Source organism: Anas acuta, chromosome W, assembly GCF_963932015.1.
Source record: "Anas acuta chromosome W, bAnaAcu1.1, whole genome shotgun sequence".
NCBI classification, from domain to species: domain Eukaryota; kingdom Metazoa; phylum Chordata; class Aves; order Anseriformes; family Anatidae; genus Anas; species Anas acuta.
The window spans coordinates 1,310,800-1,329,560 of record NC_089016.1 but is presented as its reverse complement, the minus strand read 5'-3'; the positions used below and the strand labels follow the sequence as shown (position 1 = coordinate 1,329,560).

Here is an 18,761-nt window from a genome sequence, read left to right as displayed (position 1 = left end):
AACAATCACTTCGGTCCTTCACCAGCTGAGTCCCTTGCGGGATATTGGAACCGTGGTTAGAAGGCCTCTGCACTCGCTTCGGAACTAAGTTCCATCTCAATCACACCCTTACACACAGTCACACAACTGAATCCACCCAACTGAACGGCATACTCACAAAACGATAAATCTTCATTCACATTGTGAGATATGTTCATCTGATTCGTCTGTCTGTCTCTGAGTCCTGCCCTGGCAATTTAGTTCTTCCACAGATGTGGTTTCTTCCCTTTCCTCCCCGTGTCCCAGTCTCCCCTTCATTATAGTCAATTTATCAAATCTTCAGAAATATTCCTCAAATCCATGAGCCTATTTGCTTTTGTTACTGATTCCAAACTCATTCCTAACAGTTACAGCTTTTTTGCCTTCTTTGTGGTTGATTTAGCACTGCTATAGATGTGACTGGAGTGTCTCTGTGAATGGCCTGTGAGGAATGTTTTAACAATTCGTGAAGTGTCAATAGAGAGCTATCTGTATTTGTATGTTCTTTCTTTGAAGTCTCTGATGTCTGAGGGTTTCAGAACAACTGCTAACAATTAGTAACTGTTATGACTTCTGAATGGGACACTGTGCAAGCCCCTGATATCTGGCCAGGAGATTAAGGAGAAGAAAGAAGCTGAAGGACGGCTAGAAGGCAAAACTTGCAGGGAACGCTGTGTAAGCTTTTGACATGCTGCCAAGGAGTACAAAGGGGAAGGACAAGAAAAAAAACCTGAGAGGAAGACTATGAGCCTTCAGCATGAAAGACCCCCGGAGACCCCCAGAGGGACCACCAGAGACTGATACGCATGCTCCAGTAGGAGGGTTTGGATTCCGGAAACTAATTATAATAACCCGTTTTTTTTTAGAAGTAGTAATGAATATGTATCAGCCTAGGAGCATAAAAATCAGCTGCTTGATGTAACTGGTGTGCGTTTAGGTGGAGCGGAGACTCCCGACGCACCCAGCGCTGTTTGCTTACCTCTATTCTTTTAATAAATTGTAAACTTTGTTTATAATCCTATTTTGGGACTGAGCGATTTATAACAGGATCTTCGCGTGCAGAATTATGGGTTTAAACCAGAGGAGGGGAGAGCTCTTTGTTCTTTACTTGCTTCTTATGTTCGTAATCCTGCTGGGCTCCGTACTGCTTCCTGCAAAGGGCCACAACGAAACAAGGGTGGGGGCACCTCCCTTAGCTGTTCACAGCCTTGGGACCCAAAAGGATCACATTGGGGTCACCAAATTGTTATAAATTCTGAGTCAATTTAGCTTTATAAGATTTATTTATGGGGTCAATAAAAGGCAAGGAAACAGCGCTGGGTGTGCGGGGAATCTGGGCTCCTCCAACACACTCACAAATTACAGCAGGTGGTTGTTTTTTATGTTTCTAGGCTAATACATATTCATTACTACTTCTAAAAAAAACAGGGTTAGTATAATTAGTTCCCAGAATCCAAACCCTCCCACTGGTGCATGCGTATCAGTCTCCGGTGGTCCCTCTGGGGGTCTCTTGTGCTGAAGGCTTGTAGTCTTCCTCCCAGGCTTTTTTTCTTGTCCTTCTCCTTTGTCCGTGTTGGCCGGATGCCAGAGACTTGTGCAGCGTCCCCTGCAAGCTTTGTCTTTTAGTCCTCCTTCAGCTTTTCCCTTCTCCTTAATCTCTTGGCGGATATCAGAGACTTGAGTAGTGTTCTGTGTAATAGTCACAATAGTTAGCAGTTATTTTGAAACACCCCCAGATATCAGAGACTCAAGGTTTACCCTTCAAGCCCTCTATTGACACAAATTGCTGAAATATTCCTTACAAGTGGCTTCTGGTAGATTTATGTCCCATTGTTTCCATGTCCCAGTACCCAATGCTCCTAACATAGTCTTTAACAGTCCATTGTGCCTCTCAACCTTCCCAGAGGCTTGTGGATGATAAGGGATGTGATACACCCACTCAGTACCATGCCTCTTGGCCCAGGAAGTGACAAGATTGTTTCGGAAATGACTCCCATTGTCAGGCTCGATTCTCTCTGGTCTACCGTGACACCACAGCACTTGCCTTTCTAGGCCCAAGATAGTGTTTCAGGCTGTGGCATGGTTTACGGGGTATGTTTCCAGTCACACAGTAGTTGCTTCTATCATGGTGAGTACGTACTGTTTGCCTTGGTGGGTTTGTGGGAGTGGTCTGATATAGTCAATTTGCCAGGCCTCACCATATTGAAACCCTAGCCACCTCCCCCTGTTCCAGGAAGATTTTACCTTCACGGCTTTCTTGGTCGCAGCACAAGTCTCACACTCATGGGTAACCTGTGTTATGACCTCAATGGTCAGGTCCACCCCTTGATCACAAGCCCATTTGTATGTGGCATCCCTCCCCAGATGTCCTGATGTTTCATGGGCCCATCAAGCTACAAACAGTTCACCCTTACGTTCCCAGTCCAGGTCCACCTGAGCCACTTCAATTTTTGAAGCTTGATCCACTTCTTCATTGTTCTGATGTTCTTCAGTAGCACGACTTTTGGGCATGTGGGCATCTACATGACATACATACAGGTTTTCTACCCCAGCAGCAATATCTTGCCACAGGGTAGCAGCCCAGGTAGGTTTACCTCTGCGCTGCCAGTTGCTCCGTTTCCATTGCCGCAGCCACCTCCACAGAGCATTTGCACCATCCATGAGTCAGTGTAGAGATATAGTACGGGCCATCTTTCTCTTTCAGCAATGTCTAGGGCTAGTTGCATGGCTTTTACTTCTGCATACTGACTCGACTCGCCTTCCCCTTCCATGGCCTCCACAACTTGTCGTGTGGGACTCCACACAGCAGCTTTCCATTTCCAATGGCTCCCTACCACATGGCAGGATCTGTCAGTAAAAAGACATCCTGCTTTCTGTCTTCTGGCAACTCATTCCTGGGCAATTAGCTTTTCTCATTCGAGTCCGCTGTGTAATTAATGCTATTCACTTACTCCACGTAGCATCAGTCGCATGGTGTGTAGTGGGAATTTTCCCTTTGAACATCAAATGTAACACTGGTAGCTGTGGTGCCAACAGGAGCTGTGCTTCTGTACCTACAACTTCTGAAGCAGCTCGAACACCCTCATATGCCGTATCTCTTTTTCAGTTGGGGTGTAATTGGCTTCTGATCCTCAATCACCCCAGCTCCAGAAACCAAGAGGTCGAGTTTCTTCTGGGGTTTTCTGCCAGAGGCTCCAGGTGAGGCCATGCTCTGCAGCTGCAGTGTAAAGTATGTTTGGCACAGCTGGTCCGGTACAGACAGGCCCAAGGGCTACCGCACGAGCTATTTCTTGTTTTGTTCAAAGGCCTGTTGTTGCTCAGGGCCCCACTCAAAATAGTTTCTCTCTCGAGTCACTCGATATAAAGGACTCACAAGCTGACTATAGCCTGGAACATGCATTCTCCAGAATCCCACAAGGCCTAGGAAAGCTTGTGTTTCTTTATTGCTAGTTGGTGGAGACATTGCCGTTATTTTATTGATCACATCCATCGGAATATGGCGACGTCCATCCTGCCATTTTACCCCCAAGAACTGGACTTCCTGTGCAGGTCCCTTGACCTTACTCTGTTTAATGGCAAAACCATCTTTCAGGAGAATTTGGATTACTTTCTTCCCGTTCTCAAAAACTTCTTCTGCTGTGTTGTCCCACATGAGGATGTTGTCAATGTACTGAAGGTGCTCAGGAGCTCCCCCTTGCTCCAGTGCAGACTGGATCAGTCCGTGGCAAATGGTAGGGCTGTGTTTCCACCCCTGGGGCAGCCGATTCCAGGTGTATTGGATGCCCCTCCAAGTGAAAGCAAACTGCGGCCTGCATGCTGCTGCCAAAGGGATGGAGAAAAATGCATTAGCAATATCAGTTGTGGCGTACCACTTGGCTGCCTTTGACTCTAGTTCGTACGGAAGTTCTAGCATGTCTGGCACTGCAGCACTCAGTGGTGACGTGACTTCGTTCAGGCCACGATAGTCCACTGTTAGTCTCCACTCACCATTAGACTTTTGCACTGGCCATATAGGACTACTAAAGGGTGAGTGAGTCTTGCTGACCACTCCTTGACTCTCCAGCCGTGAACCAACTCATGGATGGGAATCAGGGAGTCTCAGTTGGTGCAATGTTGCCATCAGTGCACTGTTGTGGCTGCAATTGGTACCTGCTGTTCTTCAACCTTCAGCAATCCTACAATGGAAAGGTCTTCTGAAAGGCCAGGCAGGGTAGACAGCTGCCTAATCTTCTCTGTGCTTAAAGCAGCTATGCCAAAAGCCCACCGGTACCCTCTTGGGTCCTTGAAGTACCCTCTCTTGAGGTGGTCTATGCCAAGGATGCAAGGAGCCTCTGTGCCAGTCACAATGGGATGCTTTTGCCACTCATTACCCAGTTAGACTCACTTCAGCTTCCAATACAGTTAGTTGTTGGGATCCCCCTGTCACTCCAGAGATACAGATGAGTTCTGTCCCTTGGTAGCCTGATGGCATTAAGGTACATTGTGCGCCAGTGTCCACTAGAGCTTTGTATTCTTGTGGTTCCGCTGTGCCAGGCCATTGGATCTACACAGTCCAATAAATCCAATTATCTCTCTCCTCTACCTGGCCAGAGGCAGGGCCCCTCTAGTCCTGGTTGGAGTGTCTACCACTTAATTCTTGCAAATGAGAAGCAGAGGTCCCTTCATCAGAGTCAAGAATAACATCAGCTCTTCTTCTGCCTCTGGGGAACTGCCCAACAGAAACTGGAGCAGCATTTTTCTTAGGAGCCCCTGTTCTTGCTGTTGTATTTCCTTTCAGTTCACATACCCGAGCAGCTAGGGTTGAAGTAGGTACACCATCCCATTTCCTCATATCTTCCCCATGGTCACACAGATAAAACCACAAGGTGCCACGTGGTGTGCATCTTAGATACTCTCTCTCTTGAGCAGGAAAATACTGATTCTTAGTGGCTGAAATAACACTCTGTCTGGATGAGGATGGGATATTCTCATTTACGAGGTGGTCAAGTCATTCAGACAGTTTCTCCACAGCTGAGACACAGGCCCATAGAGGAGCAGAGAGAGAGTCTTCATATTTTTGAAGCTGACAGGACAGATTGTGCACTGTTGGTCCCATCTCCTCATCCCACTGAATTACTGCCAGCGTACTGGCACGTGCTGGTGGTGCACTCTACACCAATTTACGCCACATGGATGTTGTGCATTGGACTTCATCGGTATCTTGAGGTGTCTGGGCATTGTCCAAATCACTATAAATCATCTCCAGCACATCTAATTCCTGCAAATGCTGGAGACCTTTATGCATAGTGGTCCACTTGCCTATTTGATATACCATATCTTCCTTGTGGGTATACCTTTCTTTCACAGCTGCCAGGAGCCACCTCCAAAGGCTGAGAACCTGTGTCCCTCTCCCAATTGCTTTGTCAATTACCATTTCAATTTAGAGAGGGATCCCAGCTGCTTGGCTTCATTGCCTTCTAATTGTTGGCTATTGGCCCCAGCATCGAAGCAGCCAGGTGAGAATGTGTTCACCTGGGCGTCAACTATAATCCTTTCGTATTTCTCACAACTCACTCAGGGATAGGGATCAAGTGGTTTCTGTTTCCTTTATGATTTCCATCTTCCTGCTGTTTTTGTCATGGCTCTGCTTTAGAGATGCCCGCCTTTTCCCCTTCTCCCTCCTTCTTAGGAGAGGCTTCTTTCCTTACTAAACAAGCTGACCTCTGTTTCCGTTGTTTTGACTTGACTATGGGGGCGACTGATACCATGGTTGGTCCTCTGGGTCAGCCACAGCATGTGTTATCTGGTCATCAGACTCAGAGACTTCCTCCCTCTCTTCAAGGTGCTGGATGATGTTAAACGGTGTTTGATAGGAGTAAGCCAAAACCCAGGACAATGCTGCAAGCTGTCGTTCTCCAGCATTATCAGGGTCAGGACATGTGACTCTCAAACATTCCATCAGGTTTTTAGGATTTTGCATTTGTTCAGGGGTGAAGTTCAAAACTATTGGAGGAGACACCCATGACAGGTACCTGCCTATATCCTCCCACACATGTTGCCACCCGTCACAAGACTGTTTCAAGACAGATTCCCAGGTAAGCTTCCTAAACAATCGACTAATCTTAGATAGAAGAGGAAACCCGTTATTCAGAATTAGAAATAGCAATAGACGGGTTACACATGGATATTCAGAATACTCCAAAACTGTTGTAATTAGCCCACTGTGAAAGAAGGAGGAGGTACCATTCCTGATATTATTCATAAACTGACATCCAGATGAGGAAAAGAAGGCAGTGTAGTTTTGAATATTCTCTAAAAGATAGTTTCCATGAGACCCAAATGATAACAGTGCAGAGCCTGAATGACAGATAAAACTCAAGGCCAGCGCTTGGCAGCACAGTGAATTAAAAAAAAATAAAAAATGAACACAGATTGTAGCACATTCTCAGATTGGATATAGAGGAGAAATGAGAACATGACACAGATTGCATGACATATGATCAAACAAGCCAATATTAACATGACACTGAACATGGTGACTAGCAAGTAAGTGTGCTAGTTGTAAGTGTTTTAATCAGTTCTTTTATCTCAACCCTTTGAACCCCACGTTAGGCGCCAAAATGGACTGTGGTGGTTTTACTGCGCTAGGCAGCTAAATACCACAACCACTCTCTCACTCCCCGTCCCTAGAGGAGGAGGGGAAGAAGTAAAGTATGGAACAACTCACGGGTTGAGATAAGGATAATTTAATTAAAGGGGAAAAAATATTAGGGAAAGATTATTATTAACTAAACAATTTAACTATAGGGGAAAAAATGAAAAGGTACCAACCCCCAGAAGTGATAAACAACACGACAGGAAACACATACAGTAAGTAATGTGCTATATAACTCGGTTCAGAAAGCAGGTATTTAAAATGTAACCTCTTCCAGAACGTAAGCAGCATGAAATAACACTAAAGAACTAAAAGTTCTTTATAGAACTAAAGGTTTATGTCCTCATGAAATAGAATTATTTAAGTACACAGATCTTTACTGCAAATATTTTTACAAATGAAATATACGGATTTTTTTTCTTTTTAAATGGCCCTAAGGAGAATAATATTCATGAATCAGTTGCATCATTTTTCATATAGGGGAGATAATGAAGCTCGGTCCTCTCTTTAGATTTCGGTTGAATGCATGTCATGATATGATCACTACTCAGCCCGCAATCAGCTTGGATCTTTTGATCGCAGTAAGATGTAAAACCCTTGAGAGTGCATTAACTTCTCCCATTTTCCTTGGCTCCTAAAAAAATAGCATCAACTGCAAGACAATATTAAAATTTATGGGGCCATTTCCTGGGCCTGCATGCAAGAGCAGCCCTGAGAAGAGCTGAGAACAAGGGAGGGCCCTGAGCCAGCATCACCCAGCCGGGGGCATGACATCACAGGAGGACCCTTTGTGACACAGGCCAGTGTCATCTGGCAATAGCCGGTGCTGGCACAACGGCCCCTCCAGTGTCCGTCAGGACAGCGAGGGGATAGGACAGGAGCGAGTGGGACTGGTGAGGTGCCCCCAAGTGCAGCCCACGTCTTTCCGCACTGCCTGTGGCTGTCCTGAGCCTGCCCCCTCCTGACTCTCTCATCACTCGCAATGGAGGAGAGATCCCCCAGCCGCCCCAGGGTGGCCTGGGAAGCGAGTGAGAGCTCCGATGAGAGCAGCTCTGTATTGGAGCCCTTTGAGGTGTGCGAGGTGGAGCCGCTGCAGTCTGGTGAGTGAGGGTCTACGCTGGGGTGGGCAGGGCTGGGGCCAGCCGTGCCCCCTGCTTGAAGCCAGTGCCCCCTTCCCTTGCTTCATCCTGAAGCCCCTCTACAGTAATCCTTGCTCTCCTTCTGTCTTAGATGATAGCTGGCTACCTGTATACGAAGAGGAAGAGGAAGCTGTGGACTTCATCAAGGTCTACATCAAAAACAAAGAAAGGGTAAGAGCAACCCTTTCCATGGCGGCTGTGCCTGCATGTCCTGGCCGTGCCCCAGCTCTGCTGCCAGGCTGCTGGAGGGCTGCTGGCTGGGCAGAGCTGCTGCCCTCCAGGCGTCCCACACAGCTCCGCACCCCACAGTGCTGCGGTCCTGCTGGCTGTGGCTCTCCCCTCACGCTCCCTCTTGGTATCTCTGTGGCTGCCAGGATGATGTGCAGAAGATTATGTTCCTGAGGAATATCGTCACTGTGTTCACAACCGCACAAGAGAAGGGCTTGTTAGAGGGCCTGGACACCTTCTGCCGTGAAAATAAGCTGGCAGCAAACATCCAGGTGAGGGGACGTCTGGCAGGCTGGGGAAGGTGGCGAGGCTCCCTGGGCATTGGGCAGGGGTGACTGGGGACAAAATGCATGGATGTTGAGTTGCTCCCTGTGAGATTGTGGATGCTGCTGGGACCTCAGTGTTGGAAGGTGCAGGGGGCACTCTGGGTGCCGGTGCTGGGCTGGGGACCCCAGGGCTCCTCTCGTCCTGCCCAGCAGTGCTGGCTCTGCTGGCGTTGGGTATCAACGGCTGCCAGGTCCCATCCCGGTTTTGCTCTGCAGGTGCTGCTGGACGAGGAGCCCAGGGACAAGCTGTGCACAGTGGTGCGGCAGCAAGCCATGCTTGCTATCTCTGCCTTGAGGTATGTGCCCTGTCCTTGGCTCAGCTGGCATATCCCTAGCGCATGGTCCTGGCAGATCTGACCCTGGCAAGGAGGCATTCGCCATCCAGGCAGCGCCTCTGCTCTCCCCTGCTCAGGGCTTGTCCAGAGGACAAAGGGAGTACTGAAGCTCTCTGCTGGGAGGTCTGAGGACTACCCTCTTGCCCCGGCCAGCCTCATGGAGAAGGACACTGATCCCAGCAGGGCTCCCCATCCCTCCCTTGGAGTTCTGCCCATGGGAGGTCTGTGTCTTCCTCCCTTTGTCATGGAGGCACTGCTGCCAACACCAGTGTCCCTCTCTTTGCAGCACAGTGAAGGTGGTGCTGGAGGATGAAATGATGTCTCTGTTACTTGCATCCTTCAAGAGCGTGTTCTTTCTTCCTCCGAAAGAGGAACTGGACATTTGCCTCTACGATGTGGTACGTGCTGGGTGAGCTACAGGAGCCCCCATATCTCTTTGAGCTACCTCCTGGCTTGCCTGTATTTACAGATGGCTGAAGATCCTTGCTGGGCAGGGTCTCAGCCTTGCTTCACCCCATCACATCCCTCTCACCCTTTCCGTCTGCCTGGCTGTATCCAGCGCTTGAGGCCTGGTCTGCACACAGCACCTTTTCTGCCCTGAGGCCTCCACCGGGCAGCGCGCAGAGCTGCAGCTGTCCTTCCTTGGCAGTAAGGAATGTGATGGTTTTACCCTGCAGGGCATCTGAGTTCCACCACAACTGCTCTCTCATTTCCTCTCCACAAAGGGAAAAGTGGAGAAAATACGATGGAAAGGGCTCAAGGGTTGAACTAAGGAAAGGGACATCCCTCAACAACTATCATCAAGGGCAAAACGGGCTCAGAGTAGGAAGATTAATAAAATGTATTACCTATTTCTAACAAGCTAGAGCAGTAACTCAAAAAAACCCGGAAATGCCTTCCCCCATCCACCCTCTTCTACGTCCTCCCCCCCCCAGAGGAGCGGGGGAATGGGGGTTGCAGTCAGTCTCCACTTTGTCTCCACTGCTCCTTCACGGTATCCCTCTGCCCCTTCTCTGATGTGGGGTCCCTCCCACAGGATGCCATCCTTCACAAAGTGATCCTGTGTGGGCGTCCCACAGGTAGCAGCTCTTCAAAAACTGCTCCAATATGGCTCCGTACCATGGGGTCCATCTGTCGGGAGCAAACTGTTCCAACATGTGTCTCCCATAGGTAGCAGATGCCCCCAAACCAACTGCTCCTGCTTCTCCTACTCACAGAGGCCACCCCTGCAGACCCCCAAAACCGTGCTATGTAAACCCAGTACAAGGGGGAGTTTAGCACATTCTCTTAGAGCTGTGAAGGACCACTGAAAGCCTGACAACACAAAGATTTGTCCTTCTTGCAGACCCTGAAAAGTATGGACATCATGCTGCAGACGTTGCTGATCAGACCTCCTGCCTCCAGCTTCCCGGAGAATTTGTACAGGATCTTGCAGGTTGGTAGTTTTCACAGTGGCTGTTCCTCACCCTAGAATGAGGTGACATATAACAGTGAAGAGTGCCCCCTGTGCCATGCACACAGACCATAGCGCTTGCCAGGCCTGTGCCCAGCACACTCAGGGGAGCCAGGGTCTGTCCACCAAGCTCTTCTAGGGCCCCGGTGTCCCCTGGCTGCTGTCAACATCCCTTGCCCTCCACACGTCCTTCCTGTGTCACAGCACAGCTTCCCCGCAGCACTCCTGGGCCTCCTCTGCCCACAGAGCTCTCCTTGCACCAAAGCAGTGGTGGATTTGAGAGAATTTGAGCCATGCCCTTGTGCACCACACTGGCAGCATCTGGAGCTATCGCCCTGCTTTCCTTGTCCCCTGTGTTTTCCTTGCCAGGTGTGAATGGGGTAGAGTTCTCCTGGGACCTGCCCATCCTGCACAGGAGCCCAGCCCCGAAACTCTGTTCTCCTGTCCTCCAAGTAGACGTATCCCTGTGGCACTGCATAAACCCAGGCCATTTCTGCCTGCAGTGGTTTAACCTGGCCAGAGGGTTGAGATAAAGCCAGTTTATTAGGACAGAAAAGAAGGGAAAATAATCATAATAATGATTATAGTACTACTAATAATACACAATGCAATTGCTTCCCACCTGCTAACCAATGCCCAGACTATCCCTGAGCACCCGCTCCCCCCACCCCAGCCAGCCCCCCCTATAATTGTTCAGCATAACGCCAGATGGGATGGAATTCCCCTTTGGCCACTTTGGGTCAGCTGTCCTGGCTCTGTCCCCTCCCAGCTCCTGCTGCACCCCCAGCCTGCCCGCTGGCAGGACAGAGCGCGAAGCTGCAAAGTCCTTGGCTTAGTGTAAGCACTGCTCTGCGACAATTAAAACATCAGCGTGTTATCAACATTATTCTCAGCCTAAATGCAAAACACAGCACCACACCAGCTAGGAGGAGGAAAATTAACTCTATCCTAGCTGAAACCAGGACACTGCTCCAAAAGCCAGCCTTCATGGAGAGGGGACAGAGAACTGTGTTCTGGGGGATAGGCCTTCCCTGGGATGGCATCTGCCTACTTGCCTGGCTACGGGGTTGGCCTTGGGATTTGTGTGAAGGGACCCCATGGCTCAGTGACCCACTGAGGGCTTTGCTCCAGCTCTGGGAATCCCTAATGAACGTTGTGACTCCAGCCAGGAGTTCAGCAGTGCTGCTTCTGCTGGAGCAGTTGTCAGCTCCCAGAGCACACCAGCAGCTTTGCTTCCTGCAGGTGCTGCTATGCTTCACGAGCTCTCAGAACAAAGTTGGAAAGGAGAGAGCCACGGAGAGGATCTGGAGGCTGATTGGTTTCATTTCTACCCGTTTTCATCACGAGGTAAGGACACAGGCACCCTCCAGCCAGGCCGTCTGCCCTTCCCTATGTTCCAGGGCAGCCTGCAGCTCAGGGGTGCCTGTGAGGCAAAGCTGGCCACAGGTGGGGGCCGTCAGCACAGCTCTGCCCTGAAGGGAGGGTCTTTCTTTCTCCTTCCCCCTGATCTTCCCTCCCCAGGTGCTGCTCTCTGACTTATTGTGTCCTGTCTTTCCTCCCTCCCTTCCCTTCTCCCTTCCTCCCTTTCATCCTTTGTTTCCTTCCATAGCCAATTGGAAAATACTTCCAGTCTTCTCAGAGGACAACCATTGTCCTCAGGACACTTGAGACCATTAGAGACTGCTGCATCGACGACAACAAGAATCAGTGGGCCAAGTTCACGCTGGAAGTGGCCGCGAGAGAATCTGCCTCCTGGCTGATGGATGTAAGCAGTGGATTGCCCTGCCCTTGAGCCCTTTCATCCCTTGCTCACATCCTGCCTCTCATACCCAGCAGCAGTTCCAGTGGCAGCTGGGCAACTGGCTGCAGTCCAGCGGCAGCCACATTCTCTCCTGTGTCCCTTCCAGGTGGAAAGGATTCTGAGATTCCTCCATGAAAACCTGAAAAGGAGCGACAGCACATCTTTACTCCGGCAGAGCTTCTTCTTAGTACTGAAGGCACTGACTAACCAGTTTCCCAGGGAAGCTCTCTTAAGCGTGCTGACCAACCTTCCGCCACTTGACAGGTACCACCCCAACAGCTCCCTAAGCACACAGCGGGTCAGGGCCAGGGCTGCAGGATAGCCTGGGACCTGCGGGGCTTGTCTGGGTCACAGCTTTGTGGCCAGGGCAGCCCTGCCAACAGAGTGTTCTGGGCTTGCAGCACTACGCTGGACATGTGGAAGGTGATGCTTTCCTTTCCAATGACTTCAGAGAAGATCTTGGAGGAGCTACAGAATGTTCTCGAGGACAAACGGGTGTGCAGGTCTCTGCAAGCCCAGCCTGTGCACACCAGCCTTCTTAAGTTCACTGTGAGTAACCAGAGAACACACCTTGCTCCTCTTCAGGGCTGTGTGCGCTCCTCCGGGAGAGGCACAGTCCTCTCCCTGCCCCATCTTCCCCAACCTGTCGCCTCTTCCAGGACTCATAGACACAGCCCCTTAGGGCCAGCACCAGCCCCCCTACATCAGCCATACGGGGTCCCTGTGCACAAAGACGAAGCCTACCCCTTTACAGGCAGTGCTCACTTTTCTCCATCTCCGGCATCCCCCTACCTTGCCCTTCAGAATGGAAACCTGCAGCAGTGGCAGGGCCAGGGGTATTATCACAGCAATGGCTGAGGCTGGGACAGAGCCGTGGTCTTTGCACAGCCTGGGCAGGCTGTGAGGCCAGGGACAAGTAGCACCTGTAGCCTGCTTTGTGCCAGTTCATGCTGCTCTGTTGCTCCTCAGAGGCATGGCAGCAAGAGGCTGCGGACAGCCAGAGGGCAGGAGGAGCAGGCAAAGAAAAGGTGCCGCGTGGTGCCATGCACAGGGCACAGAGGGGCCCTGTTTTCTTCTGCAGGCACAGCTGCCCCAGGATGAGCATCTGGACAGGCACCTGGGTGCATGTCCCCCGCACCCTGCCCTGAGCTGCCAGGGGAGCCAGGAGCTGCGTGGTGATGGGCATGCTGCAGGCTCTGCCCATCTCTCACGGCTGTGGTCTTTTCAGATGATGCATCCAACTGAACATGTACTATCGAATTTACGTGACCCAAAAAAGCTCCTGACGCTTCTGAGTCTTAACAGCCTGCCGATCCTCTGGCTGGTGCTCAGAGCCCTCGTCATGCTGTCGGAGACATCTCAGATGGTGAGTCGGACTTTGCCAAACAAAGCCCTGTTGGCAGCCTGGTGCTGGGACAGGAGGCAACACCATGGCTTGTCATTAGCTGGGAGTCAGGAGGTGGGGTGATGGTGGCGGTGGGGCCTGGTGGCTGCCTGTGCAGCGTCCCAGGAGCTTTCCAGATGGATTCCCTGGGGGACATGTGCAAAGCAGGTGACTAAGGGGGAGAAACGGAGCCCTTGCTCTCATCACCTCCCTTCCCCATGCCCTGCTCTCCCAGCTACTTAATCACCACATTCGTGGCCATTGCCTGATGGAAGGTTGCTGGTGAGATTCCCATGGCAGCTGCCAGGAAGTGAGCAGGAGGCTGGTGCTCTGGAACCAGAGCATCCTGGCCAGGGTGGCTGTCCACCTCTTGACTAAAAACATACGGTGTCTTTCTGTACAGGTGACGGACGTGCAGGTCCTGCTGCCAGAAGTCATGGAGACTCTGCAGTATGAAAACACGCACATCAACATGAAGGCCCTGACTATCTTCAAAAATGTGATTCGTCATCTGGAGAAGAAGGAGGCCAGCCCCATCGCTCTGACACTGGCTGGGAGACTCCTGCCTCTGTTTAACGATGTAAGACTGCTGTTGGTGACTGAGCCCCGCAGACGGGCACCCTGAAATGGCATTGCCCTTTGGTCCAGGCCTGTGGGCAGCACTCGGGCAAGGCCTTCTCCTCCCTCTGCTCCTCTGGGTTATGGTGGGCTGTCTTCTGGGCTCTGCAGTCCAGCAGAGCTTCTTGCTGTCAGGTATCCAACTCAGCAGAGCCAAAAGTTCCCTGTGCTGAGGCAGAAAGGCAGAAGCTGAGGAGACAGAGTGTGCCCCAGAAGCCTTACCGAAGCCCTTTCCCAGGGGAGCTCTGCTTTGACATGGCTGGTGCAGCTACTAGCAAAAATGGGCTGGCTTGTAGCACACTCCATGGTACAGGCACCCCGAGCAGGAAACCTGTTGCTTTGCCTTGTGCAGGCCTCCAGCTCCTTTGTTCCAAACATGAGGCTTCACCCTTCACATCAGCCACCCTACGGCCCTTGCTCCCCATGGACAGGGGGAGGCTGGCAGTTGGTGAAATCCTCCTTTTGCCCTCCCTAACAGGTGTCCAGTGAGGTGCGAGAATGCTCCATGCTCCTCTTCAAAGACTTGATGGAGTCTGTGCTGTGGTGGAAAAAAGGAGAAATGAAGAAGACGGTGCACAGGGCCATTATTCCACTGCTTTTCCGGATGAGTGACAACACTGAGAGTGTGGCCAAGGTACAGATTTCAGACCTGGCCATTGACGTGGGCACTGGGTGTGCTGACACCAGAGGGGTATTCCGGGCATGGGGGGGCCAGGGCAGCAGGCAATCAGACACTTTAGGTATGTGTGTGCGGTGCCATCTCCCTGCCTCTGCTTCTCCACAGGTCTCTGCAGTAATCCTACTTGCTTGTGCAAAGTTCCTGAAGTGGAAACAGCTTGAGCAGCTGGCTCAGACTGAGGACATCTGGAAGATTGGGGAGTACTTGGTAAGGAGAACCACACAGCCCCAGGCCCCATATGGACAAGCCTGTCTGACATGCCCAGGCTGCTCCAGCCCAGAGTCCCCCGCCTGCAGCTGCATCGTGGCTCCGTTCCCTCCAGCACAGAGCCCCAAGGGCTCTTCTGCAGGCCCCTCTGCCTTCCCCACCCCCAGGATGCGGGAGGAGACCCTAGCCCATCTGGGCCTTGGCAGCGGGACAGAACGGTCTCCTAACTCTTTCCAAACCTCAGCCCCACAGAGCTCCTGGCTGGGAGCTGGGGATGGCCTGGGGGAAAGGGGAAGGGGGGTGCTGGCAGGAGGGAGTTGTCTGGCTGGCTGGGGAGGGTCTGTGAGCTCTGTGCCCTTGTTCTTTCTCCAGCTCAAGCAGAAGAGGAGCAGGGTGGAAGGATACCTGCAGCAGAGCCTGCCATACCTGTGGGATGATCAGACCAGCTTGCGACAGATGGCTGTCAAATTCGTCGGTGAGCCAAGGCCCTGCTTCCCTGTCTGGGCCCTTCCGTGGCAGCAAGGCCCAGCCCTGTGGGCCCTGAAGCCCCTGATTGTACCCCCAGGAGCCCTGTGCCTCCCTCAGCCCCCTGCCCATGCAGGTGGGCCTGGGGTGTGCCTTGCTCAGGTTCCTCCTTGGGCACTGTGCTTGCAGGGGGGCTGGGGGCGGGGGGCAGCGCCTGTCTATACCAGGGGCTGTGATGGGGAGCAGGATCTGACTGGTGCTCTTTTCCTAGCGTTTGCTGCAATGCACTCCAGGGACCTAGACAAAGAAGACCTGCATGTGATCATCACCTGTGAGTGAGGGCAGTGCTGGGGGTGCTGGGACCAAGTGACAGGGGGCAGAGCCCATGCAGTCTGCAGCCTTGTCCTGCTCCAGGGAAATGCTGCAGGGGCAAAGGGACATGCTAGCCGGACCTGTTCCTGCTGGCCCTAGAAGTATATGATGGGGTTGGCATGGTCCAGAGTGATGCTGGATGGTCTCTGTAGGTCAACAGGTTGCATCTCTGCTCTGTGTCTTTCTGTCGCAGTCCTCCGAATGCAATGTGACACCCATCCATCGATCCGTATCCTGGCAGCTGGGACCATAGAGATCCTGCAACGTCAAGTACAGCAGCAACCCGCATCAAGATGGGCTAGGCTAAAAGCACTGCGCTGCTGGCCGTGAAAAGATAGGGAGCCGCAAAGCTTCCCTGGGGAAGATCTCTCTGAATAAAACTGCAACTACACGACCAGTCCCTTGGTATCCTTCAGTATTTGTCTTATGTGGCCAGGTTTTGATAGGGGGGTTCTGCAGGGGCAGCTTGTGTGAGAAGAGCCCAGGGGATGCTGCAAGGCAAGCGAGGACCATCCCCAGAGGGCTCCAAAAAGGACTCGCCGCCAGAGGAGCCCATGGAGGAGGAGGTGGATCTGTCCTGAAGGAGGCTGCAGTCCATGGAGAGGCCCCACAGAAGCAGACTCTGGAGTGGAGCTGCTGCCTGTGGAGAGCAGCCCACAGTGGAGCAGGAGGCCTGGGCCCCCCTTCCCCATTCTCCTGTGCTGCTTGTGGGAAGGAGGTAGAAGAGTGTGTAAGCGAGGAAGGTGTTTCTCGTTTGTTTTCGATTCTCACTGCTGGAGTTTGTTATTGACAGGAACAAAGAGAACGATGTTTGGGTGCTTTGGGGAGATACATGTTTCCTCAGATGAGAAGCACCGGTTCACTGGAAACAAACTCGTGTCCCCCTGGGAGGTGTTTGTGGACCACAGGGAAGTGCTGCGGGTCCCCAGGAAAATGCCTGGATGCCCTTGGACGTCGTGCTTGCGTACCTTGAGGAGCTGTTACATTGCACAAAGGAGATGCTTGCATGCTCCAGAGACATGCCGGGGTGCCCCTGTGTTGTGCTTCCTTGCCCCAAATCTAGGCTTGGGCACTCTGGGCATGTTCTTGTGTGCCTCCAGGAGAAGATGGTGTGCTCCTGCAAGGTGCTTGGATGCCCTGAGGAGATGCCAGCGTGCCCTAGGAAAATGCTTGGGTACACCAGGGAGATCCTTGGTCTTCAAGGGAGGTGATTGCGTTCTCCAGCAAGGTGTTTGGCTGCCTCGTGCTGGTTTACCTTAGGGAGATGCCTGGGTGATACAAGGATGTTCTTGGGTGCCCCTTTTACACAGTTGGATGCCCACAGATGATGCTGCTCTTTCCCAGGGAGGTGCTTGGGTCCTCCCTCCAAGGAGATGCTTCTTTTCTAAGGGGAAATGCTTTTGGGTAACGCAAAGAGGTTCTGGGATGCAACAGGAGATACTTGAAGGATGTACTTGGGTGCCCAAGGGAGATGATTTGGTGCTCTAGGTAGAATCCTAACTTCTCCAAGGAGATGTTTTTGTGGTGTGGGAGAATTTTTCAGTGCATCCACAGTGAGATGCTTGAGTGCCAATAGGAGATGCATGGGTCCACCAGGAAAATGCTTACGTCCCCTGGGGATATGCTTGGGTGCCCTGCTGACATACTTGAGTGACCCAGGGAGGGGCTCCTGCCCCCTGCAGAAGCTCTGGGGTTCCAAGGGAGATGCTTCCCATCTCCAATGAGATACTTGTGTGCCCCTGTCCTGGTTTCAGTTAGAACAGATTTAATTTTCTTCCTAGTAGCTGGTAGAATGCTGTGTTCTGGCTTAGGATGAGAAGAGTGCTGATAACACCCCGATGTTTTAATTGTTGCAGAGCAGTGCTTATACCAAGCCAAGGACATCTCAGCTTCTTGCTCTGTCCTGCCAACGGGCCGGCTGGGGGTGCAGTAAGAGCTGGGAGGGGACAGAGCCAGGACAGGTGACCCAAACTAGCCAAAGGGGTATTCCATCCCATCTGACATCATGCTAAACAATATGTAGGGGTGGCCAGCCGGGGGAGTGGGGCCAGACTGCTTGGGGTTAGGCTGGGCATTGGTCAGCGGGTGGTGAGCAATTGCATTGTGCATCACTTGTTTGTACACATTATTAGTAGTAGAACTATTATCACCATTGTATTATTTTTATTGTTGTTATTATTAGTATTATTATTTTCCTGTCTTATTAAACTGTCTTTATCTCAACCCACGGGCTTCACTTTCCATTTCTCTCCCCCGTCCCAGAGAGGGAGGGGGGAGGGTGAGCGAACGTCTGTGTGGTATTTAGCTGCCAGCTGGGTTAAACCATGACAGTCTTTTGGGCGCCCAACATGGGGCCTGAAAGGTTGAGATAACGGCAGATCTGACCAGAGAGTGTTAAACTAAAATTGGTATAAGTATTAGATCTGCTTAATAGTTACTTGTCATAATGCTGATTGCTTTAATCTCAAGTCCAGAGAAGGGCGACGAAGCTGGTGAGGGGTCTGGAGAACAAGTCCTACGAGGAGCGGCTGAGGGAGCTGCGCTTGTTCAGCCTGGAGAAAAGGAGGTTCAGGGGCAACCTTATTGCTCTCTACAGGTATCTTAAAGGAGGCTGTAGCGCGGTGGGGGTTGGTCTGTCCTCCCACGTGCCTGCTGACAGGCACCTGGGGAGTTTTAGGTTGGATGTTAGGAAGAACTTCTTTACTGAAAGGGTTGTTAGACATTGGAACGGGCTGCCCAGGGAAGTGGTGGAGTCACCATCCCTGGAGGTCTTTAAAAGACGTTTAGATGTAGAACTTAGGGATATGGTTTAGTGGGGACTGTTAGTGTTAGGTCAGAGGTTGGACTCGATGATCTTGAGGTCTCTTCCAACCTAGAAATTCTGTCTGCCGCTCCTGTTTTCCAAATTGAGTATTATAGCACATTATTTTCCGTATGTGCTCTCTGTCATGTTGTTTATCCTCTCCGGGCCCTGGTTTCAGATCATTATGGTACTGTGTGTTGTAACAGTGGCTTATGAGAAGATGAAATATCTGGTCATGACTCTAACTTGGTATTTGTACTCAGTAACATCGTCGACTCTCTATTTTGGAAACCGTATCT

At 51.5% G+C, this 18,761-nt stretch overlaps 2 protein-coding genes across 5 annotated transcripts in view; both read left to right on the top strand.

Annotated features, from left to right (window-relative positions):
- The window catches only part of LOC137847229 (uncharacterized), a 77,499-nt gene that overhangs the window by 41,509 nt on the left and 17,229 nt on the right, over nucleotides 1-18,761 (top strand). The window lies entirely within an intron of this gene.
- On the top strand, nucleotides 11,200-16,602 carry LOC137847002 (maestro heat-like repeat-containing protein family member 6). 2 transcript variants are annotated; one of them, XM_068665182.1, is made up of 9 exons: nucleotides 11,200-11,898; nucleotides 12,041-12,198; nucleotides 12,336-13,300; nucleotides 13,722-13,898; nucleotides 14,415-14,570; nucleotides 14,721-14,822; nucleotides 15,195-15,297; nucleotides 15,559-15,618; nucleotides 15,853-16,584. In XM_068665182.1, the coding sequence occupies exons 3-9, from the start codon at nucleotides 12,908-12,910 to the stop codon at nucleotides 15,987-15,989; spliced, it is 1,128 nt and encodes a 375-aa protein (XP_068521283.1). In that variant the 5' UTR covers nucleotides 11,200-11,898; nucleotides 12,041-12,198; nucleotides 12,336-12,907; the 3' UTR covers nucleotides 15,990-16,584. The 2 variants fall into 2 exon arrangements, with proteins under 2 accessions (XP_068521283.1, XP_068521284.1); XM_068665183.1 differs by lacking the exon at nucleotides 15,559-15,618 and having other exon boundaries at nucleotides 15,853-16,602.